General features: G+C 39.7%; 1 protein-coding gene across 2 annotated transcripts in view; it reads left to right on the top strand.

The window, feature by feature from the left end:
* Window positions 1–21,617, top strand: part of tmem131l (transmembrane 131 like) — a 173,004-nt gene that overhangs the window by 75,584 nt on the left and 75,803 nt on the right. For both annotated transcript variants that reach the window (XM_087999180.1, XM_087999208.1), the window contains exons 7-13: window positions 1,564–1,644; window positions 14,236–14,313; window positions 16,507–16,660; window positions 17,013–17,071; window positions 17,464–17,572; window positions 17,898–18,000; window positions 20,716–20,857. In XM_087999180.1, coding sequence (XP_087855306.1) covers window positions 1,564–1,644; window positions 14,236–14,313; window positions 16,507–16,660; window positions 17,013–17,071; window positions 17,464–17,572; window positions 17,898–18,000; window positions 20,716–20,857 — 726 coding nt within the window. The remainder of the gene's footprint in view (window positions 1–1,563; window positions 1,645–14,235; window positions 14,314–16,506; window positions 16,661–17,012; window positions 17,072–17,463; window positions 17,573–17,897; window positions 18,001–20,715; window positions 20,858–21,617) is intronic.

Here is a 21,617-nt window from a genome sequence, read left to right as displayed (position 1 = left end):
ATGCAGCATCTTACATTTATCTAAATTAAATCCCATCTGCCAGCCCTTGGCCCATCTGATCAAGAACCCATTGTACATTGAGGTAACCTTCGCTGTCCACAACACTTCCAATTTTGGTGTCATCTGCAAACTTACTAACTATACCTCCTATGTTCACATCCAAATCATTTATACAAATAATGAAAAGCAGTGGACCCAGTGCCTTGTAGCACACCACTGGTCACAGGCCTCCAGTCTAAAAGGCAACACTCCACCAGTTCTGTATCTAAATGGCTATTTCTCCCAGTTTCATTGTGGTCTAACCTTGATAACCAGTCTCCCGTGAGGAACCTTATCAAACGCCTTACTGAAGTCCATTTGGATAACGTCCAACACTGTCCTAATCCATCCTCGTTACTCCATTACAAAACTTAATAAAGTTCATGAGAGATGATTTCCCACACACAAAGCCATGTTGACTATCCCTAATCAGTCCTTGCCTTTCCAAATACATGTAAATCCTGTCCCCCAAGATTCCCTCCAACTCGCCCACCACCAATATCAGGCTCACCTGTCTGTTGTTCCTTGGCTTTTCCTTAACATCTTTCTTAAACAGTGGCACCACGTTAGCCAACCTCCAGTCTTCCAGCACCTCACCTGTGACTATCGATGATACAAATATCTCAGCAAGGGGCCCAGTAATCACTTCCCTAGCTTCCCACATGGTTTAGGGTATAACTGATCAGGTCCTAGGGGATTTATCCACCTTTATGCATTTTTGGTTAGATTCTAGAATAAATTGGCAGAGAGAATGAGTTGAGACATTGAATTGTGACTTTCAATAAGGGATTGGGAAAATATCTGAAGAGAGAGTTTATGTGGTTCCATGAAAAGGGCAGGGTGCTAGATAAATTGCTCTTGCAGAACTCTGGTACAGATGTAGTGAGCCATTGGCTTTATCTGTGCTGCAAGAATTTGATTATATAATTTCGTATTTGGACAAATGGATTTAACTGATGTTGAGAGATGCTGATGAAACTATGCTACTTACATGAGGAATATTTATTTACCATCTAAATTGATGTGTAAAGTGATCACATTACTAGGGGACAGCTATTGTTGGAGGAATTGTTGCATCCTGCATGAATTGATGCTTCTGGGGCTTTGGAGGTGGGGCAGTTTTGTGGTAGGGATGAGGTTAGCTTATTTGGTAATACATCAAACCTCTGCTAACTTCAATACTTAAAGTGCAAGAAGGGAAGGAAAGAGAAGAGCTATCGATGTGACCTCAAATTCATTTTAAATTATTAAATATGCAGACTTTTCCACTGGCAAATTTAATTTCATTAATTGTTTAAGTTGATCTCTCAAAATCCCTTGATTTATTTAATATTTATTAAATGTGTTTACAGAAATTAGTAATCTTGACAAGCAAATTTATTCTTTTCGAAACAGTCGCAGTATGAGTTCTTTTAAAATTAAAAAGGAGAGTATGCTGAGTGAAGGGAAATCAATTGTATAATTATATTGGTATTTACTGAATGCTGAATTGTCCCTTTTCATTTCCTTTAATTTTAAATAAAGATGACCGGTGTTGGAGTTCCCATTCCCGAGCTGAGTGTGGTTGACAAACTCATCTTTTTTCCACGCATTCAAAATATTCAGGTTGGTGCATATGTACAAAGACAGTTAAGACTGAATAATTTTATACAAACTAAGTCAAAAACATTAGGATAAATTATTAGCTGTATACTTGTTTACTGATTAGTCAAAATTCATTGTTTGTTTGTATTTAAATTGCTACTTTGCCTTCCATTGGAATCAGAACCTTTTCTCTTTGTTGATTGGAGGCGAAGTGGCTCTGAACTTAGTTTAGTTAAGATGATCTCTTTTCAATTTGATATGATTGATGTTGGATCAAAGTTGTACGGAAATCAGCCCCACAGCTCTAAAACCTGCAGCAGGAAATCGCATAATTACATGGCTGTTAAAGGGTGCAGCTTGCTGGTAAAGGGGTTAGTTTGTTTAATAAGGCATTAAACTGCTAGTTACAGAAATAGTCAATATACCAGAGAGGGAGGAAAGCAGTTTATATGGCCTTAAACTCATTTTGAATTATTGAATAAAGGGGAGGGTGTTTCATTCCAGTTTGAGACAGTGATCATTTGCTTTGTTAGAAAAATAAAGTCTTCAACTTCTTAAAAAAAACTCTAGAAAAGGTGTGTAAACCTCTTCCATTTACTGTATATGTCCCAGAATCTGCCTTTATATGGTGCAAGTGTGTAATATGCAGAAGACCTTAAGTTATTGGTGCCTTCTCTAAACTATGCAGTAGATACTTCGCTGACAGGAAAATCGTTGCTTAAGCATACCACCGGTTTGCTTCATATTGTTTATATTCAAATTGTCAAAGATTTCTGAGAAGGGGGGGGGGGGGGGGGGAGAAGAGAATGATCTGGATTTCATGATCTTGGTATAATTGCATCTGTTTGTTCTGTCCCGCTGTAAAGACATTTCCATCATGTCTTCTGAGAATGTAGTTGGGATTTCATCTGAGCATTTTGTTCCAACACTGCAAAAAAGAATGGGAAATTGAGTTGGAGTAGTAAAATTATGCCTTTTGTCACAAAAATTAATGCTGCAGGAAAAGTATCTTTAGTTTAAAACTTTCAGAATCATAGAATAGTTGCGCCCCTAGAGGAGGCCTTTGGCCTGTCATGTCCATTCTGGCTCTCTGCAAGACACCAAAATTGGTGTGGTTGCAGAAAGTGAGGAAGATTGTCAAAGGATATAGAGAGATATAGATTGCAGATTTGGGCAGAGAAATGGCAGATGGAGTTTAATCTGGATAAATGACAGGTGATACATTTTGGAAAATCAAATTCAGGTGTGAATTATACAACAAATGGCAGAATCCTCTGCAGCATAGGCATACGGAGGGTCAGAGTGCTTGGGTCCACAGATCCCTGAAAGTGGCAATACAGGTGGATAAGGTGGTTAAGAGGTCGTGCAGCATGCTTGCCTTCGTTGGCCTGGGCATGGCTATACAAATTTTCAAGTTATGTTACAGCTGTAAAAAACTTCAGTTAGTTTAACATTTGGTATATAATGTGTAGTTGTGGTTGCCATACCACCAGAAGGATGTAGAGGGGCAGAGAAGATTTACCAGGGTGTTACCTGGTCCAGAGAATTTTAGTTATGAGGAAAAGTTGGATAAACTCGGATTGTTCTCACTGGAAAGGCGGATGCTGAGGAGTGACCTCAGAGGTCTCCAATATTATGAGGGGCACACGCAGGGTGGATAGTCAGAGGATTTTTCCCCAGGGTGGAAAGGTCAGCTGTAAGAAGGCACAGGTTCGGGATGAGTGTGTGAAAATTTAAGGGAGAAACACAGAAAATATATCAGAGGGTGGTGGCTACCTGGAATGCACTGTCAGTGGAGGTGGTGGAAGCAGGTACTTCAGCATGTGAACAGAAACATAAATACCGCATATGGGAAATAACTAGTGGGTCTAAATAAGGACTAGGAATTGGCTGAAGCTTGGTGGGCTGGAGGGCCTGTTCCTGTGCTGTACTGTGTTGTATATTGGATTCTTTGCTTAAATGTATAATAGAAAATCAGGTAGAAATAAAAAATGGAATAAATAACTTGCACAAATTTGAAAAAAGGGATATCTTTCGTGAGTAAGATTATAATATTGCTCATTTCTCCAATGACTGAAATGTTTCTAAAGCAGCAGTGGTAAGATCTTGTTGCATCTGAGCTGCTGGTGACAAGTAAATCTTAAACAGAATCCGAAAATGTTGGTAATAGTCAGCAGGGTCTACATAATCAAATAATTTAACCACACTTCCCCATTCACCAACAGTCCCATGCTCCTTACCTGGTTAGAGACCATCACATTATGTCTATGCTGACAGCAAAAAATGAACCAGAAAATTCCCTCAGCATCCTTGGATGAATTCCAATTGGTCCAGGTGACTGACTTTATAAACCAGCCTTTCTAATATCTCTTCTGTCAATTTTTGGCTCATCCCATGCCTCAGTTACCTATCCTTTCTCTCTGGCTTTCTCTTCCATTTTAAAGCAAGATGCAAAGTACTCAGTTAGCACCCCAGCTATATCCTTTGCCTCCATTTGTCAATCCACTTTTTGGTGCCTAATCTCTCAACCTTCATAATACATTGCAGCACAAATGAAGGCTATTCAACTTATCATGTCTGTACTTCTCATACTTTCCCACTTTACACCTATATTTGCCACATTTCTGCCCACTCAATGAAACTATCTAACCTTTTTTTTGTAGCCTCTTCCATTCCTCTTCACTTATTTTCCAACCTGTCTTCGTATCATCTGCAAATTTGGCATCTATTCCTTCTGCCCTTTCATCCAAGTCATTTATATACATTGTAAACTGTTGAACTCTCAATAATGATCCCTGTACACACCACTGAAAGTCATTTAGTGCCTATTCTCTGCTTCATTTTAGCCAGTCAATCTTCTATCCATGCCAATATGCCATCTATTATACTATGAGCTTTTATCTTCGACAATAACCTTTGATGTGGCACCTTACCAAATACCCTCTGGAAAGCTAAGTGTATTGCATCCACTATTCCCTTGCACTTCGCTTTCCTGAAGGCAAGTACTGTCACAAGGAACTCCAGTAGGTTGGTCAGACATGATATATCTTTCACAGAATCATATTGAATCTGCCTGATAACCTTTTAACTCAGTGTCTTGACATAATGTCTTTGATAGCAGTTCCTGTCTGGTACTGTTTCCTGTTTTCTGTCATCCTCACTTTTTGAACAAAGGAGTTGTAATTACCAGCTTCTAATTAGGGCATTCCTGAATCGAGGGAATTTTGAAAAATTAAAACTAATGTATCAAATATGTCACAACCACTTCTTTCAAGATCTTAGGATGAGGTCCATCAGGATCTGGGCATTTGCCAGATCACAGCTCCAACAGATTATTCCGTACAGCTTCTCTGGTCATGTTCTTCCCTCATTTCTGTTTCTCTGTTTATTGCTGTGTCTGGGGTGCGAGAGAATAATCGATGAAGGGAGTTTCTCAAAATGGAGAAAGGTGACCAGTGTTGGGGCCACTGTTGTTTGTGATATACATAAATGATCTGGAAGAGGGCACTGTTGGTATGATCAGCAAGTTTGCAGATGACACGAAGATTGGTCGAGTAGCAAAAAGCATAGGGGACTGTCAAAGAATACAGGAGGATATAGATAGACTGGAGAGTTGGGCAGAAAATTGGCAGGTGGATTTCAATCCAGACAAATGTGAGGTGATGAATTATACAATGAATGGAAGAGCCTTGGGAAAAGTTGATGGACAGAGAGATCTGGAAGTGCAGGTCCATTGTACCCTGATGGTTGCTGCACAGGTGGATAGAGTGGTCAAGAAGGCATATAGTATGCTTGCCTTCATCAGACGGAGTATTGAGTATAAGAGCTGGCAAGTCATGTTAAAATTGTACAAGACACTGGTTCGGCCGCATTTAGAATACTGTGTACAGTTCTGGTCACCACATTACCAAAAGGATGTGGACGCTTTGGAGAGAGTGCAGAGAAAGTTTGAGGATGTTGCCTGGTATAGAAGGTGCTATCTATGAAGAGAGGTTGAGTAGGTTAGGTTTGTTTTCATTAGAAAAAAGGAAATTGAGGGCGACCTGATTGAGGTTTACAAAACCATGAAGGGTATAGACAGGGTGGATAGATAAAAGCTTTTTCCCAGGGTTAAGGATTCAATAATGAGAGGTCACGCTTTCAAGGTGAGGGGTAGAAAGTTTAAGGGGGGATACACACTGCAAGTACTTCACACAGAGGGTGGAGGGCTTCTGGAACACTTTGCCAGCAAAGGTGGTAGAGGCAGGCACGGTAGATTCATTTAAAATGCATCTGGACAGATGCATGAGTAGGTGGGGAGCAGAGGGATACAGATGCTTAGGAATTGACAGGCAGGTTTAGACAGTACATTTGGATCGGCACAGGCTTGGAGGGCCGAAGGGCCTGTTCCTTGGCTGTAAATTTTCTTTGTTCTTTGCTACAAGTCTGGACAATATCCAGGCTTGGAGAAAGTGAGGCCTGCAGATGCTGGAGATCAGAGTCGAGAGTGTGGTGCTGGAAAAGTGCTGCAGGTCAGGCAGCATCCGAGGAGCAGGAAAATGGACGTTTCAGGCAAAAGCCCTTTATCAGGAATTCACCAGGCTTGGACTGACAAGTGAAGTAACAAGCATGCCACACAAATGCCAGATAATGTCCGTTTCCAATAAGAGACAATCTAATCACCACCCCTTGTCATCCCTAAATCTCCCACTATCAATATCCTTGGAATTACCATTGACTAGAAACTCAACTGGCCTCACCACATAAACACAATAGCTACAAGAGCAGGTCAGAGGCTAAGAATACTGTGGCAATTAACTCACCACCTGATTTCCCCAAAATATCTACATAGTACAATTTAGCAGGGTGATGGAATACTCCCCACTTTCCTGGATGGGTGCAGCTCCAATAACATTCCAATAACACAGCTTGACACCATACAGGAAAAAACAGCACACTTGATTGGCACCACATCCATAGGCATCCACTCCCTCCAGCACTGGTGCTCAGTAACAGCAGTGTTTCTATCTACAAGATGCACTACAAAAATTCACTGGTGGGCGGCACGGTGGCACAGTGGTTAGCACTGCTGCCTCACAGCGCCAGAGACCAGGGTTCAATTCCCGCCTCAGGCGACTGACTGTGTGGAGTTTGCACGTTCTCCCCGTGTCTGCGTGGGTTTCCTCCGGGTGCTCCGGTTTCCTCCCACAGTCCAAAGATGTGCAGGGTCAGGTGAATTGGCCATACTAAATTGCCTGTAGTGTTAGGTAAGGGGTAAATGTAGGGGTATGGGTGGGTTTCGCTTCGGTGTGTCGATGTGGACTTGTTGGGCCGAAGGGCCTGTTTCCACACTGTAATCTAATCTAATCTACATTGATCTTCATTATAGATAATCATTTCAATCCATCTGTCATTTCCTTATTTTCCTTTATTAATTCTTCGATTTCCCTTTCTGTTCCGATGCTCACTATTAACTTTTTATTTAAATATTTATAAAACCTCTTACTGCGTGTACTTGTATTTCTGCTGAGCCTTCTCGCATACTGTAGTGGTTAGTTTCTAATTAGTATTTTAGCCATTTTTTTGTTTCTTTTAATATAAAAACAGCATAGTGGCTCAGTGGTTAACACTGCTGCCTCAGCACCAGGGACCTGGATTTGATTACACCCTCGGGTAACTGTCTCTGTGGCATTTGCATGTTTTCCCTATGTCTGCAAGGGTTTCCTCCCACAGCCCAAAGATATGCAGATTAGGTGGATTGGCCATGCTAAATGTGTCCTGGGATATGTAGGCAAGGTGAATTAGCAATGGGAAATGCAGGGTTATAGGAATGGGGTTGATTCTGGGTGTGATGCTCATTGGAGGGTTAGTATAGACTCGATGGGCTGAATGGCCTCCTTCCAGGCTCTAGGGATTCTATGATGATATCTGATCCTCTGACCTGCCAACACTGCACAATGATATGCTGCTTCCTTTAATTTGATCCTATCTGTTGCATTTCCACTTGACCACAAATGCCTTCGTAATTCGCCTTTTTAAAATGTTATAAAGTAGTCTTGGAGCCCATCACAGTTCCTCAGACTAAATATAAAATACAGTCATGTTATGTCCACTGCCTCCTCGGGGTGCCTTCACTGTGTGATCATTTATTCACACTCATTGTGTAAGTCTAGTATTGCCTGCTGTCTGGTTATCTTCAGAAAATAATGTTCTAAGAAGCTATCCTGAAAAGATTTTATGAACTCTTCATCTGGTCTACCTTTGCCCATCTGACTTTTTCAGTCTATATTTAGATTAAAATCTCCCACAATTATTGATGTGCTTTTCTGACAAGCTCACATTATTATTTCCACCTCTTCATGCTTACCCTATCTTGTGGTCGATATTGTTGGGCATGGGGATGTGGCTGCATCCCACCCCGATAAAACACTCCATGCCTTTATCATTTTCTTATTTCTACCTAAACTGGTTTCATATTCTGGATTCCTCAACTGAGGCCATCCCCCTTTATTGTGCTAATACCATCACTAACTAACGGAACCCCTGCCAACCCCCCCCCCCCCCCCCACATGCTTTCCTAGCTTCCTATTCTTTCTAAATATCCTGTACCCTTGAAGATTAAGACCTTATTCATGTCAAGCTTCAGCCATGTCTCTGTGTAGTGGTTACCAGATTGTATGTACTCATTTCCATTTATGCTTTGTTTGTCTGTTTTGTTTTGAATTCTATATGCATTCAGATACAAAACCTTTAGTTTTATCCTTCTCTTTGAATTCTAATATTATGAGTTGGTTAATTCTCCAATTTGTTCTTCTTTCACTATCCCTTCCTGTTGCAGTATTTCATTTTGTATATTAAATCCTTTCCCTGTTACCTTGACTTTATCCTTTGATTTACTACATTTTCCTAAATTTGATCCCTTGCCCCCACTATTCAGTTGAATATCCTGACTACTTTCCTAGTTGTAGGGTTGCAAAAATGCAGCCCCAGCACAATTCAGGTGGACAGCAGCCCATCTGTAAGTTCCTGCTTTTCCCAATGTGTGCCAGTGCTCCACGAGCTGGAGCCCACTCCTCCCAGAGCAGTCTTTGAGCCACGCATGTCTTTCTAACCTGATTTGCATTATGCACATGGTTTAGGTTTATAATCCAAAGATCTGCAACTTGATTTAATGCCTAGCTCCTCACACTAACTATGCAGGACCACCTCCTTTTTCCTGTCTCTGTCTTTGAACACCTGAACACTGACCATATTTGACAACCAAGCTATAAGAGGTGTGAATGTTTCAGAGTACAAAGTATCCAGATAACTCTTGCCCCTTCCATGATGTGTTGAAGTCTGTGTAGGTCAGTCTCCAATTTAACTGAACCGCAACTGCGTGAGTTTCAGCTCTTACTGCAGACATGTTGCTGGACCCAACTGTCATCCAGGAACTCCCATATGCTGCACCTGTGACACATCACCTGTATTGCCATCCTTCATGTGTTTTTCAGGAGCTCCACTTTATTTCAATCTTATATACTTAATGTTTTTATATTATTCATGGGCCTTTCCACCAGTTGTTATACTATTTCGATCTTTAGAAATAGATTAGACATCACTCACTTAACAGACACTCAGAAAATAACTAGCTTATTTACCTGTTTCAGCATATGAATAAATGTCTGAGGCTCAAAATGTTTGGGAAAAATAAAAGAAAACCTCTTTCCCTCCTTCCCCTCTCACTCAACCACCTAACTCTAGCACTCTGTGTTTTAAGTCGCCTAAGTGCTAAGTTGCACTGAATTGTTTAGTTTTATGTGCCAAGAGAAGAGTCTAGCTCAGTCAGTTAATGAGGATCTAATTTCAGCTGGTGTTGCACTGAATTGTTTAGTTTTATGTGCCAAGAGAAGAGTCTAGCTCAGTCAGTTAATGAGGATCTAATTTCAGCTGGTGTTTCATGTATCTTGCTTAAGGCTGGGAACTACAGGTTAAACTGTAGGTTTCAATTAAATGCTAACTAGAAATAAAATTTGATTTGTGCAAAATGAGCCTTTAGACTTAAAAATGCAAACATTCAGTCCCTTCTACTTTATATCCCATTCAGGGAAATCTATCTTTCCCATGCGTTATCCTGGCCTTTCTCAACTTTGAACAGAATCCACTCTCGCCTCAATTTCCTCTGTTAGAAGAAAAGCAACCCCAGCCTGTCCAGTCTTTCCTCATAGTTGCAATTTTGCAGTCCTGGCGATATCCTTTTATATCTCCTCTGCACCCTCTACAGTGTGATTACACTTCTAATGAGATGACCAAAACTGTCAGCAGTACACATGCTGTGATCCAATAAATATTTTATGTAACTTCAATGTAAGTCCTGTGCTGTTGTATCCTGTGACTTGTCTGATAAAGGAAAGTATTCCATGTGCCACCTTAACAAACTGTTCTGCTACCTTTAGGGTTCTGTGACCTTGCAGTCCAAGGACCCACACTTCCTCTATGTATCTTCCTATTTATTGTGTATTCCATTGTCTTGTTTAATCTTCCAAATACAATACCTCACACTTCTCTGGTTTGAATTCTATTTGCCACTTTACTGCCCACCTAACCAGTCCATTTTTATATTGCTGCATTTTCCAACTTCCCTCTTGACTACAAATCTCTCAACCAATTTTTGTCATCTGCAGACCTTGATCATGCCCCCAATGTTGAAGTTCAAAACATTAACACACTCCACAAAGCAGGCAACCTAGTACTGAGCCCTGTAGAATTCTATTGAAAACAAAAACAGCTATCAATAATTATTAACAAAACAGAAATTACTGGAAAAGGTCAGCAGATTTGGCAGCAATTATTGTCCAGTTCTGAAGAAGGATTAGTGGACTCAATGTTACACTGTTTCCTCTTTGTTCGTCCTTTGTTTCCTGCTACTGAGCCAATATTGTATCTAGCTTGTTATACTCCCATGGACTTTTTATGTCTTTAAACATCTGATGTGCAACTTCCAGTTCCTCGGATTGGAGAGGACAGGAACAGGGAGATAATGGACTTGAATGTGTGGCTGGGGAACTGGTGGAGGAAGCAAGGATTTAAATTCTTGGATCACTGGGGTATGTTTAGCGATAAGGATAAATTATACAAGAGGGGATGGGTTGCACCTTAATAGGTGGGGGACCAGCATTCTGGCAGGTAGGTTTGCCACTCCAACACAGCTACATTTAAACTAAATAGCAGGGGGGAGGGGACAAACTGGAAGTTAAAGGGAAAGTTAGGACAAGAGCAGTGAAGAAAGACAACGGAATCAATGGAGCAGAAAACTCAAAGGATCATGCCGTAAGGTCAAGTGAAATAGGGATTGATAGGAAGGGTGAGGGCAGTAACAAATTAAAAATATTATATATGAATGCACGAAGCATTAGAAATAAGGTAGATGAGCTTGAGGCTCATTTGGAAATTGGCAGTTACGATGTTGCGGGGATAACTGTAACGTGGCTTCAGGTGGACAGGGCCTGGGAAATGAATATTAAAGGCTATATGTGATATTGTAAGGACAGACTGACTGGCAGAGGGGGGTGGCCCTGTTAGTAAGGAATGATATTCAGTCCCTTGAATCAGGGGATGTAGAGTCAGTATGGATAGAGCTGAGAAATTCTAAGGATAGAAAGACCCTAACGGGAGTTATCTACAGGCCCCCAAACAGTAGCCTGGATGTAGTGTGTAAGTTGAATAAGGAGCTGAAATTGGCCTGGAGCAAAGATATAACTACAGTTGTTATGGGGGATTTCAACATGCAGGTAGACTGGGAGAATAAGGATGGTATTGGACCCCAAGAAAGGGAGTTTGTGGAGTGCCTCCGAGATGGATTCTTAGAACAGCTTGTGCTGGAGCCTACCAGGGAGAAAGCAACTCTGGATCTGTTGTTGTGCAACGAACCGGATTTGATCAGGGACCTCGAGGTAAAGGAGCCAATAGGAGGTAGTGACCACAATACAATAAGCTTTAATCTGCAGTTTGAAAGGGAGAGGGTAGAATTGGAAGTGACAATATTTCAGTTGAATAAGGGGAACTGTGGAGCTATGAGGGTGGAGCTGGCCAAAGTTCAATGGTGCAATACCCTAGCCGGGATGGCAGTGGAGGAACAATGGCAGGTATTTGGGGGTATGATGCAGGATCAGTTCATTCCAAAGAGGAAGAAAGATCCTAAGAGGAGGCAGAGGTGGTCGTGGCTGACGAGGGAAGTTAAGGACCATATAAAGACAAAAGGGAAAAAGTATAACATAGCAAAGGTGAGTGGGAAATTGGAGGACTGGGAAGCTTTTAAAGAGCAAAGGATAACTAAAAAGGGAAATATGCAAAAAGAAATAAGATAAAAAGGTAAACTGGCCAAAAATATAAAGGTGGACAGAAAAGGCTTTTTTAGGTATGTGAAAAGAAAAAAAAAGGTGAAGACTAAAATTGGGCCCTTGAAGACAGAAACCGGTGAATTTATTACGGGAAACAAAGAAATGGCAGAAGAGTTGAATTGGTACTTTAGATCTGTCTTCACTGGGGAAGACACAAGCAATCTCCCAGATGTAATAGTGGCTGAAGGACCTGAACTGAAGGGAATTTATATTAGGCAGGAAATGTTGTTGGAGAAACTGTTAGGTCTGAAGGCTGATAAGTCCCCGGGACCTGATGGTCTACATCTCAGGGTACTGAAGGAGGTGGCTCTAGAAATCGTGGATGCGTTGGTGATCATTTTCCAATGTTCTATAGATTCAGGATCAGTTCCTGTGGATTGGAGGGTGGCTAATGTTGTCCCAGTTTTTAAGAAAGGAGGGAGAGAGAAAACAGAATTATAGACCAGTTAGTCTGACCTTAGTGGTGGGAAAAATGCTGGAGTCAATTATAAAGGATGAAATTACGACACATCTGGATAGTAGTAAAAGGATCAGTCAGAGTCAGCAGGGATTTATGAAGGGGAAATCATGCTTGACTAATCTTCTGGAATTTTTTTGATGATGTAACTCTGAAGATGGACAAGGGAGATCCAGTAGATGTAGTGTACCTGGACTTTCAGAAAGCCTTTGATAAAGTCCCACATAGGAGGTTAGTGAGCAAAATACTGACATGGATTGAAAATTGGTTGGCTGACAGGAAACAAAGAGTAGTAATAAACGGCTCCCTTTTGGAATGGCAGGCGGTGACCAGTGGTGTGCCGTAGGGATCAGTGCTGGGACCGCAGCTTTTTACAATGTACATTAATGAAGGTATTAAAAGTGATATTAGCAAATTTGCTGATGAGACAAAGCTGGGTGGCAGAGTGAAATGTGAGGAGGATGTTAGGAGAATACAGGGTGACCTGGACAGGCTAGGTGAGTGGACGGATGCATGGCAGATGCAGTTTAATGTGGATAAATGTGTGGTTATCCACTTTGGTGGCAAGAACAGGAAGGCAGATTACTACCTAAATGGAGTCAAGTTAGGTAAAGGGGCAGTACAATGAGATCTAGGTGATCTTGTACATCAGTCAATGAAAGCATTGGAGGCCTATAATTGTTTGGTCTACAGCTTTTATCTTGAATCAGAGGTATAATATGTAGAGTGCTGCAATTCTCCTGCAGTATACCTGCATCCAGTGAAGATTGGAAAGCAATGATCTTTGCCATTTCCTCCCTGGTTTCTTATAACATCCTGAGATATCCAGTCCTGGTGACTTATTCACTTTCAAGTTGCAAGTCCCATCAAAACTTACTCACTCCCCATGTTTATCACATTCAATATTTCACACACTTCTTCGATTACAGTGCCTTCATTGCCCCCTCTTTGGTCAAAACTTTTATAAAATATTCATTAAGAGTCATACCCACATCTTTCTACTTTTGGATTCTCTTTTATATCAGTTGCCATTCTCTTTGCATATTTGCTGGTTTCCTCTTTCACTTCCAACTCTCAATTTCCTATATTCTGCCTCAGTTGTATTATCATCATGACATCTGTAATGCACATCTCTTTCATTTTTTCTGTCCCATCTTTATTTCATCATCTAGGAACTCTGGCCTAGCATGTTCCACCTTTTCCCTACGTGGGATTATACACATGCTGTCATGTCTTTTAAAAGTGTTCAGTTACTGTTTTTCCTGCTAATTTGATTGCAGCCTATCTGGGACAGACTTGCTCTATCCTGCTAAAAACATTTACTCTCCAGTCTAAAATTTTCACTCGATTATTCTTTTCCAGAACTTATTGAAACCTTTTGATGCTATCATCACTGAAGCCTTAATGTTCCTTTACTGACATTTGTTTCACTTCACGTACCTCATTTCCTGAAACCAGATCTAGCAATGGTTTTTTCCATGACTGTAAAATTCTGTTGAACCTGAATCTGGAGAATTGTCTTGAATACAATGTAGAACCAGCCACACCCCCCACCCACACCCGTCCTGTCTTATTACCCTCTCAGAATATATTGGAATAATGGTGATGGGAGATAACTGCTGGCCTAGTCAGCAATGCCGGCATTCATGAGTGAGTAAGAAATCTTTAACAGAGGTCAGCAATGAAAGCAAATGCAAAATTGAATCCATTGGCTTTGTCAAAAGTATTTACTGTAAATTTGCTGTCATTAAGTTTGCATTGAAGATTTTCATTTCTCATTTGTCTGTGGTCATCTAGGAAAAAAAATCAAATTGCACACTCTCAGAACTGAGTTTTGAACTTACTCTACCTTTACAGAGCTACAAAGATTTCCAGGTAAGCAAAGCCCTCTCTTTTTTCAGGTACATGCGTCGTGTGTTTTATTCTGAATCGTGCTGTGGGATTTTGGATTGGATAGAAAGATGCATTAATCAACAGAACAAAATTGATCTCCATGGTGAAATTCTGCAGTTAATTTCTCAAGATTACATTTAAATTGCATCTTTTATATTTTATATTATCTCATTAGTTTGATCATTGACAAAAACAAAGTTGCTGGAAAAGCTCAATCTGTGGAGAGAAAGCAGAATCCAGTAATTTCTGTTTTGGTATCAGATAATTCTGCTTTTCCTCCACAGATGTTACTGGACCTGCGGAGTTTTTCCAGCAATTTCCATTTTTGATTTCTGATTTCCAGCATTTGCATTTCTTTGGTTTTTGTAAGCTTCGTCACTAAGTTTGTTTAATTCAATCCTGGATGTTTAAAGTGACAGGTCATGTTGCAAAGGATAATGAATAGAGTCTCTGAACCATTTACTTTTAAACTTCTCTCTTCATTTATCTGTCATCCTGTAGTGCTATTTAACACTTACCTGAGATTGTAATATTTTTAGTTTAGCATGTAAGCACATTATCTTGGCTGACAATTTTTTTTCTTTATTATACTTTCCATGATGTGTGTCACTGATAAGGCCAGTATTTGTTTCCATCCCTTATAGCCTTTGAATTGAGTGGCCATTTCAAAGGCAGACAACAGTCAATCGCATTTTTGTGGGTCAGGACTCTAATGTAGGGTAGACTAGTCAGGATGGCAGATTTCTATTCCTGAAGGACATTGGTGAAACAGATGGGTCTTAGTAACAATTGACAGTTTTGTGGTTAGAGTTACGAAGTCTAATTTTACATTCCAAATTTATTCATTGAACGTATGTTCTCATAACTTTGAACTTTCTCCCCAGGGAATTTGCCTGTGTCACTGGAGTACTGATCTAGTGATATTACTCTTTTGCCATCATGTTCCTCCCTTTTCTTTCCCATAGCCTCCATGTTACAGTGCATCGCTGTGGTCATGCTGGAGTTGATGTGCTTCAAATGGAGGCATAGAATTCAGGAGGATATAAAAGATTCTATAGCACATTTTCAATTAAGAATGTACTTGTCCTGACAAGTTTGGAAAATGGCAATGCTTCATTTTCTGACTGCAGGGCATTGTGTAGCAATGCATTTAATTTTATTTATTGTAATATTGTTTTCAAATATTAACTGTGTACTAAAATACTAGTCAGTCATGAACATGACAAGAAGAATTGCCCCAGTGGATACATTGTTTGGAGCAGAAAAATACTTAAAACAATGCCAGAGAAACATGTTACTATTTGGGAAAGTGGTAATTCATTTAAAATAAAAAGTAAGAGGAGAATTTAATAGAGCAACAATACATTAACTAACATAAAGTTTTAGGATGTTTCTTTTTGTCCTGAGACATTACTTTACTGAAATGCATTCTAAACTTCAAGTTCAGAAAGTGATAATGAATGAGAAATTTTTGTCCTTTTGACCCATTGCATGTATTGAGAAATTCTGAGTTTCCACTGTCCACCAAAGTGGATTACCTTTCTCTTGCAACACAGGGTATATTATGGTTTACAATTTTCTTCCTGGCGAAAGCCTAGTACGTCACCCCTGCCACAGTAATGTAACTTGCCTAGTTTACAGCCAGTGCCATTCACCACTGGCAGCTGGATGCAGTGAGTAGAGTGGGGGCACATAAAATCATACCACAGAAACGATGGGCATGAATATGGCTTTCAGAAAGGATTCAAGTTAGGCAAATACCAAACTGGAAAAAGGGGGTAACTGAGAATATATACACTTTAGCTTGCATTGCATGAACTTATGCAAGTTAAGAAACATTAGTTTTGGAATGTTAATATTGTTCTGCTATGTTTGATGGTTGCCCAGTTTGCACCAAACTCTGACCCCAATGCTCATGCCTGAAATTGTTGTGTAAATTGTGTGAATTCTGTTAAACCCCAAATCACCGGTTTCTTCAAGGAGGGTTTACAATTTTAAGGCTAAGTTGCTTTGAAATAATACTAATCCACCGAATATTAAAGCTGTATGTTTTGAATGTGATACTAACTCCTGAACTGGTCTCTTTTACCCTTAAAAATAATCGATCTTTCTGGTTTGGTATTTGGAAGTCACAGGTTACTTTTCACTGATTTAATCCTTCATTATTTGTTACAGAAACATTGCTTGTTGAGGAATGAAAAGCTTATACTATATGTCGACATCTCTCTCCACATGGGAGAGTGCTACAAAGAATTTGAAAGAGTAAAGAGCTATTTATTAGAAAACATGTTTGTACTTTATTTACCAGTTCACAAAGAAGGTACCTCAGGTAAGTTTATACATCTCACCGGTTTTATCTGCTCCTTCCCAGTGGCATGTTTTATATATTTTATCTGCAGAAGTGGGAGATTTCCTTCCGGTAATGTGATTTTTGGCAGAGAAAATATACAATGGTGATTCTAAGTGAATATTAATGTAAAAAATTTTATACTACTACTATCAAGATTTGGGGAAAGCTTTAACCGTTACTTGCTTGAGGTGCATTTCAGCTTTTTGAATTTTCATTACTTTTCTAGCAGTGAATGCATGGCAAAAACAAAGTACTTAATTGTTTCACAGATGCTTCTGAAAATATCAGTATTTTTAACTGCCTTTGCAGTTACTAAATTCCTATTTTACAGGTGAACAAATAAATTTGGTGTACTTCTTGCATTCAGGGAACAATATTTTGTATATTAAGGTATGACTTTTAAATATTTATCATTTTGTATTATCTGAACTTCAATCTGTGGTTCATGTTAATGATCTGTATAGTGTGCAAAGAAGGAGTTAATTTTGAGTTTTGTACAAGCGTTATAGAAACAAAAGGCCAATTCTGTTTTGCTGCCATTTTTCTCTTCACTATAATCAAAGATATTTGTTACTGTCTGTCCCAATCATGATAAAATCACTTGCTAAAAGTTTTAACTCTGTACTGATACAGTATTGTACCTGTGCCTAATAACAATTATGTCAGTTACCTTCTGAATTTATTTAATTTTGGTAAATCATTTTCATTGGTTTACTTTCTTTACAGACAATACCTGCCAAGTACTACTCTTAAATTGACATTGTTTTGTTAATCCTTCACAGGATGTTCATTTTCTGCCAAGGGCAAGCACAATTACTGTTGAGTTTGAGCCAATACTCCTGGAAACATCTGTGACCAATTTGACGAGGGTTGCTTCTATTATTTGCAAAGGTAGGTAATTTAATGCTTAGGTGGTAATTGAAATGATGATTAAATGTAATTTATTAGTCAAGGAAATCTGTGTGCTTCCAAATCTTTATTGGGACTGAAGTTCAATCTGGCAAATTTTAGCTTAATGCTACAGAGTCCTCAATCACAAAGCATAACTCTTACACACAACTTGAAGGTTTTCTAAACTTTTTAAAGTGCTACTTGAGGCATGGCATGTTTTGTAATGTGTTGATATGTTTTATTGAGTTCTAACAGAGTTCTGTATAAATGCAGAATGTAAACTTTGGATAGTGTAGAAGAATATTTTCATTTTATTTTCCAACAGCTGCTATGCCTGATGATATGGGAAACTGTTCAGGTGAAGTGACGCATGTAATAAATGGCAGTTTAATAACAAAAACATTTCCTGCACTGCAGCTAATAGAAAGGTGAGTTCACCATGAGGTGGTCTGGAGTGTTTAAATCTCCTATATTTATTTTTGTAATGCACTAAATGGTTAGATTTTGAAAACTAAAGCTTTTTTAAAATTTTTGTTCATTTGGTAAAACATGATATTTGTGGAGTGATACTTTGGATTCACAGGCTTGTTGTCTGAATAATTCCTTAGATGTCAGATCAATCTGTTAACCCTTTTATATTAATTTTTAAAGTGGGTGGAACTAATTTTTAAAGGGGGGGGGTGTCTGAGGAGCAGGATGAATTTGCCAACTATGCTTTCCCTTCAAAAACCCATTGAACAAAGGGTCTCTTTGGGTCACTTTGCTGAGATCTTTTTCACTTTAAGTCTGAAAATCATTAGTTAGTATTAATTTACAATTACTGTATTTTGAGAAGAATCCAAATGTTTATGTATTGATTGATTGATTCAATGATTTATGTTTCTTTACTCTGCATTTTTTAAATGCTGTGCAGATTTGGAAATCCCAATTTCCTTGGCCATATCCCAATATCATCTGCAGTGTTGCCTGCACCTAACCAGCGATTAACACAAATGATAAAAGCTACTTGTATTTGTGTAACCTTCCTAGTAGGAGTATAGGGTGAGTTGCTCTCCTCTGAAGGTGCGGGGAAGGGAAAGTAATTGGCAGCATTGTCTGAATTCTTGCCAATCCAGTAAAATTCTAGGTGAAAAGGTCCACTGGGGGCATTCTCAACTGGCCATTTTCAAGGATCTCCATTCCCCACCTCCCTAACCATTTTCCTCCTCTGCAGGTAGGCAAGTTCGTCAGTTTCTTGACTCGGAAACCTGGGTGACTGCCTGCTTGATCATGGGGAATCTGCAATTACCCCAAGCTGAAGCCAGTTGGAGGCATGGACAATGGGCAAGGAGGACCACCCTTTTATCCTTGACTTGAAAGCCCCTTTCTCCTACACCTGCTCTGCGGCACACTGATAAAAATCAGTTGCTGCTTTGTTGTTGAATCCACAGAGCAGATGATCGTTGCTTTACCTAGCCTTGCCAAGGAGCTAGACATTGCTGCCTTCTATTTGATTAGCAGCTTCTGTTGACTTCGGATGCCTATGTAAAGGACTGTTCACTTGCCCGTATTCATCTGTCACCTCTTACTGAACTGAATGGCCTGAAATCAAGTGCGTTATCTTATTTTGTTAGTTGCCACCTCCCATGCCTGCCTTTACACTTTGACAAAATAATGAGATTGCACCCATAGGAACTGGACTAGGCCATTCACTCATGAGTCTGTTCTGCCATTCAATATAAGGAACAAACTCTGTTATTTGAACATCATTTGTCTGAACAAGATCGCGAGGTCCTGTAAAAACATTATTCGTTTTCTGAACCACCAGTTATCCAAATAGAATACATTCCGTCTGCCTCGTTTGGATAATTGAGGTTGTTCTGTAATCATATTTAACCTGGTTGAGATTTCAGCCCAACATTTGTGTCCTCCATAGCCTTTGGCTCAATTGACTTTTTAAAAAAATTTATCTAATTCCACCTTAACTCAAATTACACCAAATTTATTTCAGGAGTTGGGATGTCATGTTGAGGTTGTACAGGACATTGAGGCCTTTTTTGGCGTACTGTGTGCAGTTCTGGTCTCGTTATCTGAAGGATATTATTAAAAAGGAGAGCATTCAGAAAAGATTTACCAGGATGTTGCCCAAAATAGAGGGCTTGAGATATAAAAATAGGCTGGATAGATTGGGACTTTTTTTCACTGGAGCATAGCAGGTTGAGGGTTGACCTTATTGACATAAACTCATGAGGGGTATCGATGAGGTGAATGACCAGGGTCTTTTCCCTCGGGTGGGGGAGTTCAAAGCAAGGGGGCATATTTTTAAGGTTAGAGGAGAAAGATTTAAAAATGACATGAGGGGCAACTTTTTTTAAACAGAGTGGCTAGTATGTGAAATGAATTGCCAGAGCAAGTGGTGGGTGCTGGTACAGTTACAATGTTTAAAAGATATTTTGGATAAGTTGATTGATAGCAAAGTTTTGGAGGGATATGGGCCAAGCATAGGCAGGTGGGACTAACTTAGTTAGGGAACACGGTTAGGGCAGACTGGTTGGACTGAAGTGTCTGTTTTCATGCTGTATTACTTGGACTGGACATGTATATTGAATTCTGGATCAGTGGTGCTGGAAGAGCACAGCAATTCAGGCAGCATCCGAGGACAGGCAAAATCGACGTTTCGGGCAAAAGCCCTTCATCAGGAATAAAATGAAGGGCTTTTGCCCGAAACGTCGATTTTGCCTGTCCTCGGATGCTGCCTGAATTGCTGTGCTCTTCCAGCACCACTGATCCAGAATCTGGTTTCCAGCATCTGCAGTCATTGTTTTTACCTCATGTATATTGAATGTCATGAATGTATTGAGATAAAAATTAGAAAACAAACTGTATATACTAGTTGATAAATCAGTGACTAGACAACATAAATTAAATGTCATCACAATATGTACAAAGAACATGGTAGCCTAAAAAGATTTTTAAATTAAGAGATGGATAATACATGTGGTCCTGCCAGAAAGTGGCAGAAGCAGAAAATATTCCCACTTTGCTTTTTGAGAATTAATGAATAATTTTCCAAAAAAATCCACAATGTTCAGAGCAGTCTAATGTGCTGAGTTGTAAAATTCTGTCCTGACATTTGCCTACCTTTTTCTCTCTCTCTCATATAGCAATATGGAACATGACTCTTCAAGCTCATTTCAAGTCAGGGCAGGACATGAATTCTGGACAGTCTGGTTTACAAATTACTTCAAGTTCAAAATCTTGATAAGGAATGTTTCTATACCTGAAGAAGTCTCACATCTGTTAACAGTAAAGTTGCTTTTTATTTTTGGATTTCTTTGACGTACTGAAGATACCAAAATGTATTTGATGTGAAGATAGTTGTATTGTTCTTCAGACTAAGGTCACCAAGCTTTGGTGCTGAGCAGATATGCTGTTTAAACTACTGTATATTGAATCTACAATTTACCACCTGTAGAATCTAGCTGGAATTCAAGTGAAAGGATTCAAAAATAGTGTGTAAGTTTTTACTTGCGTACATTCCTCACACCTGGATGGTGAGATCCGAGGCTCCCTTTTTATTAAAGAAAAGGCAAAATATTGGGAATCTTCAGTAAAACAGAAAATGCTAGAAGTACTCAGCAGGTCTGGCAGCTTCTATGGAAAAATGAAGCAGAGTTGATAACCAGACGATCATTTTTGCAGTTGTGCATCGGGACCCTGTGGAAACTGGACAGTTTGGACTCTCAAGGAATTACTTGGAGCATTGATTCTATTGCCCTGTATCTAAAACCCTCTGAAAATAATCATTTAAATTGGAGAATTGTGAGCGCTCTAGTGCTCATCACCTACTTAGGAAATGTTAGATTATTAAAATCCTAGTCAAACTCTTGAGTAACTATTAAGCTGACACCCCAGTTGCAGTATGGTGGCTCAGTGGTTAGCATTGCTGCCTCACTGCACCAGGGACCCGGGTTCGATTCCTGCCTTGGGCGACTGTCTCTGTGGGTTTCCTCCAGGTGCTCTGGTTTCCTTCCACAGTCCAAAGATGTGCAGCTCAGGTGAATTA

This window comes from Chiloscyllium plagiosum, unplaced genomic scaffold (assembly GCF_037043375.1).
Source record: "Chiloscyllium plagiosum isolate Xiang-an unplaced genomic scaffold, Cpla_swu_hap1 HiC_scaffold_1, whole genome shotgun sequence".
Classification (NCBI taxonomy): domain Eukaryota; kingdom Metazoa; phylum Chordata; class Chondrichthyes; order Orectolobiformes; family Hemiscylliidae; genus Chiloscyllium; species Chiloscyllium plagiosum.
This window is presented reverse-complemented; position numbering and strand designations above follow the sequence as displayed.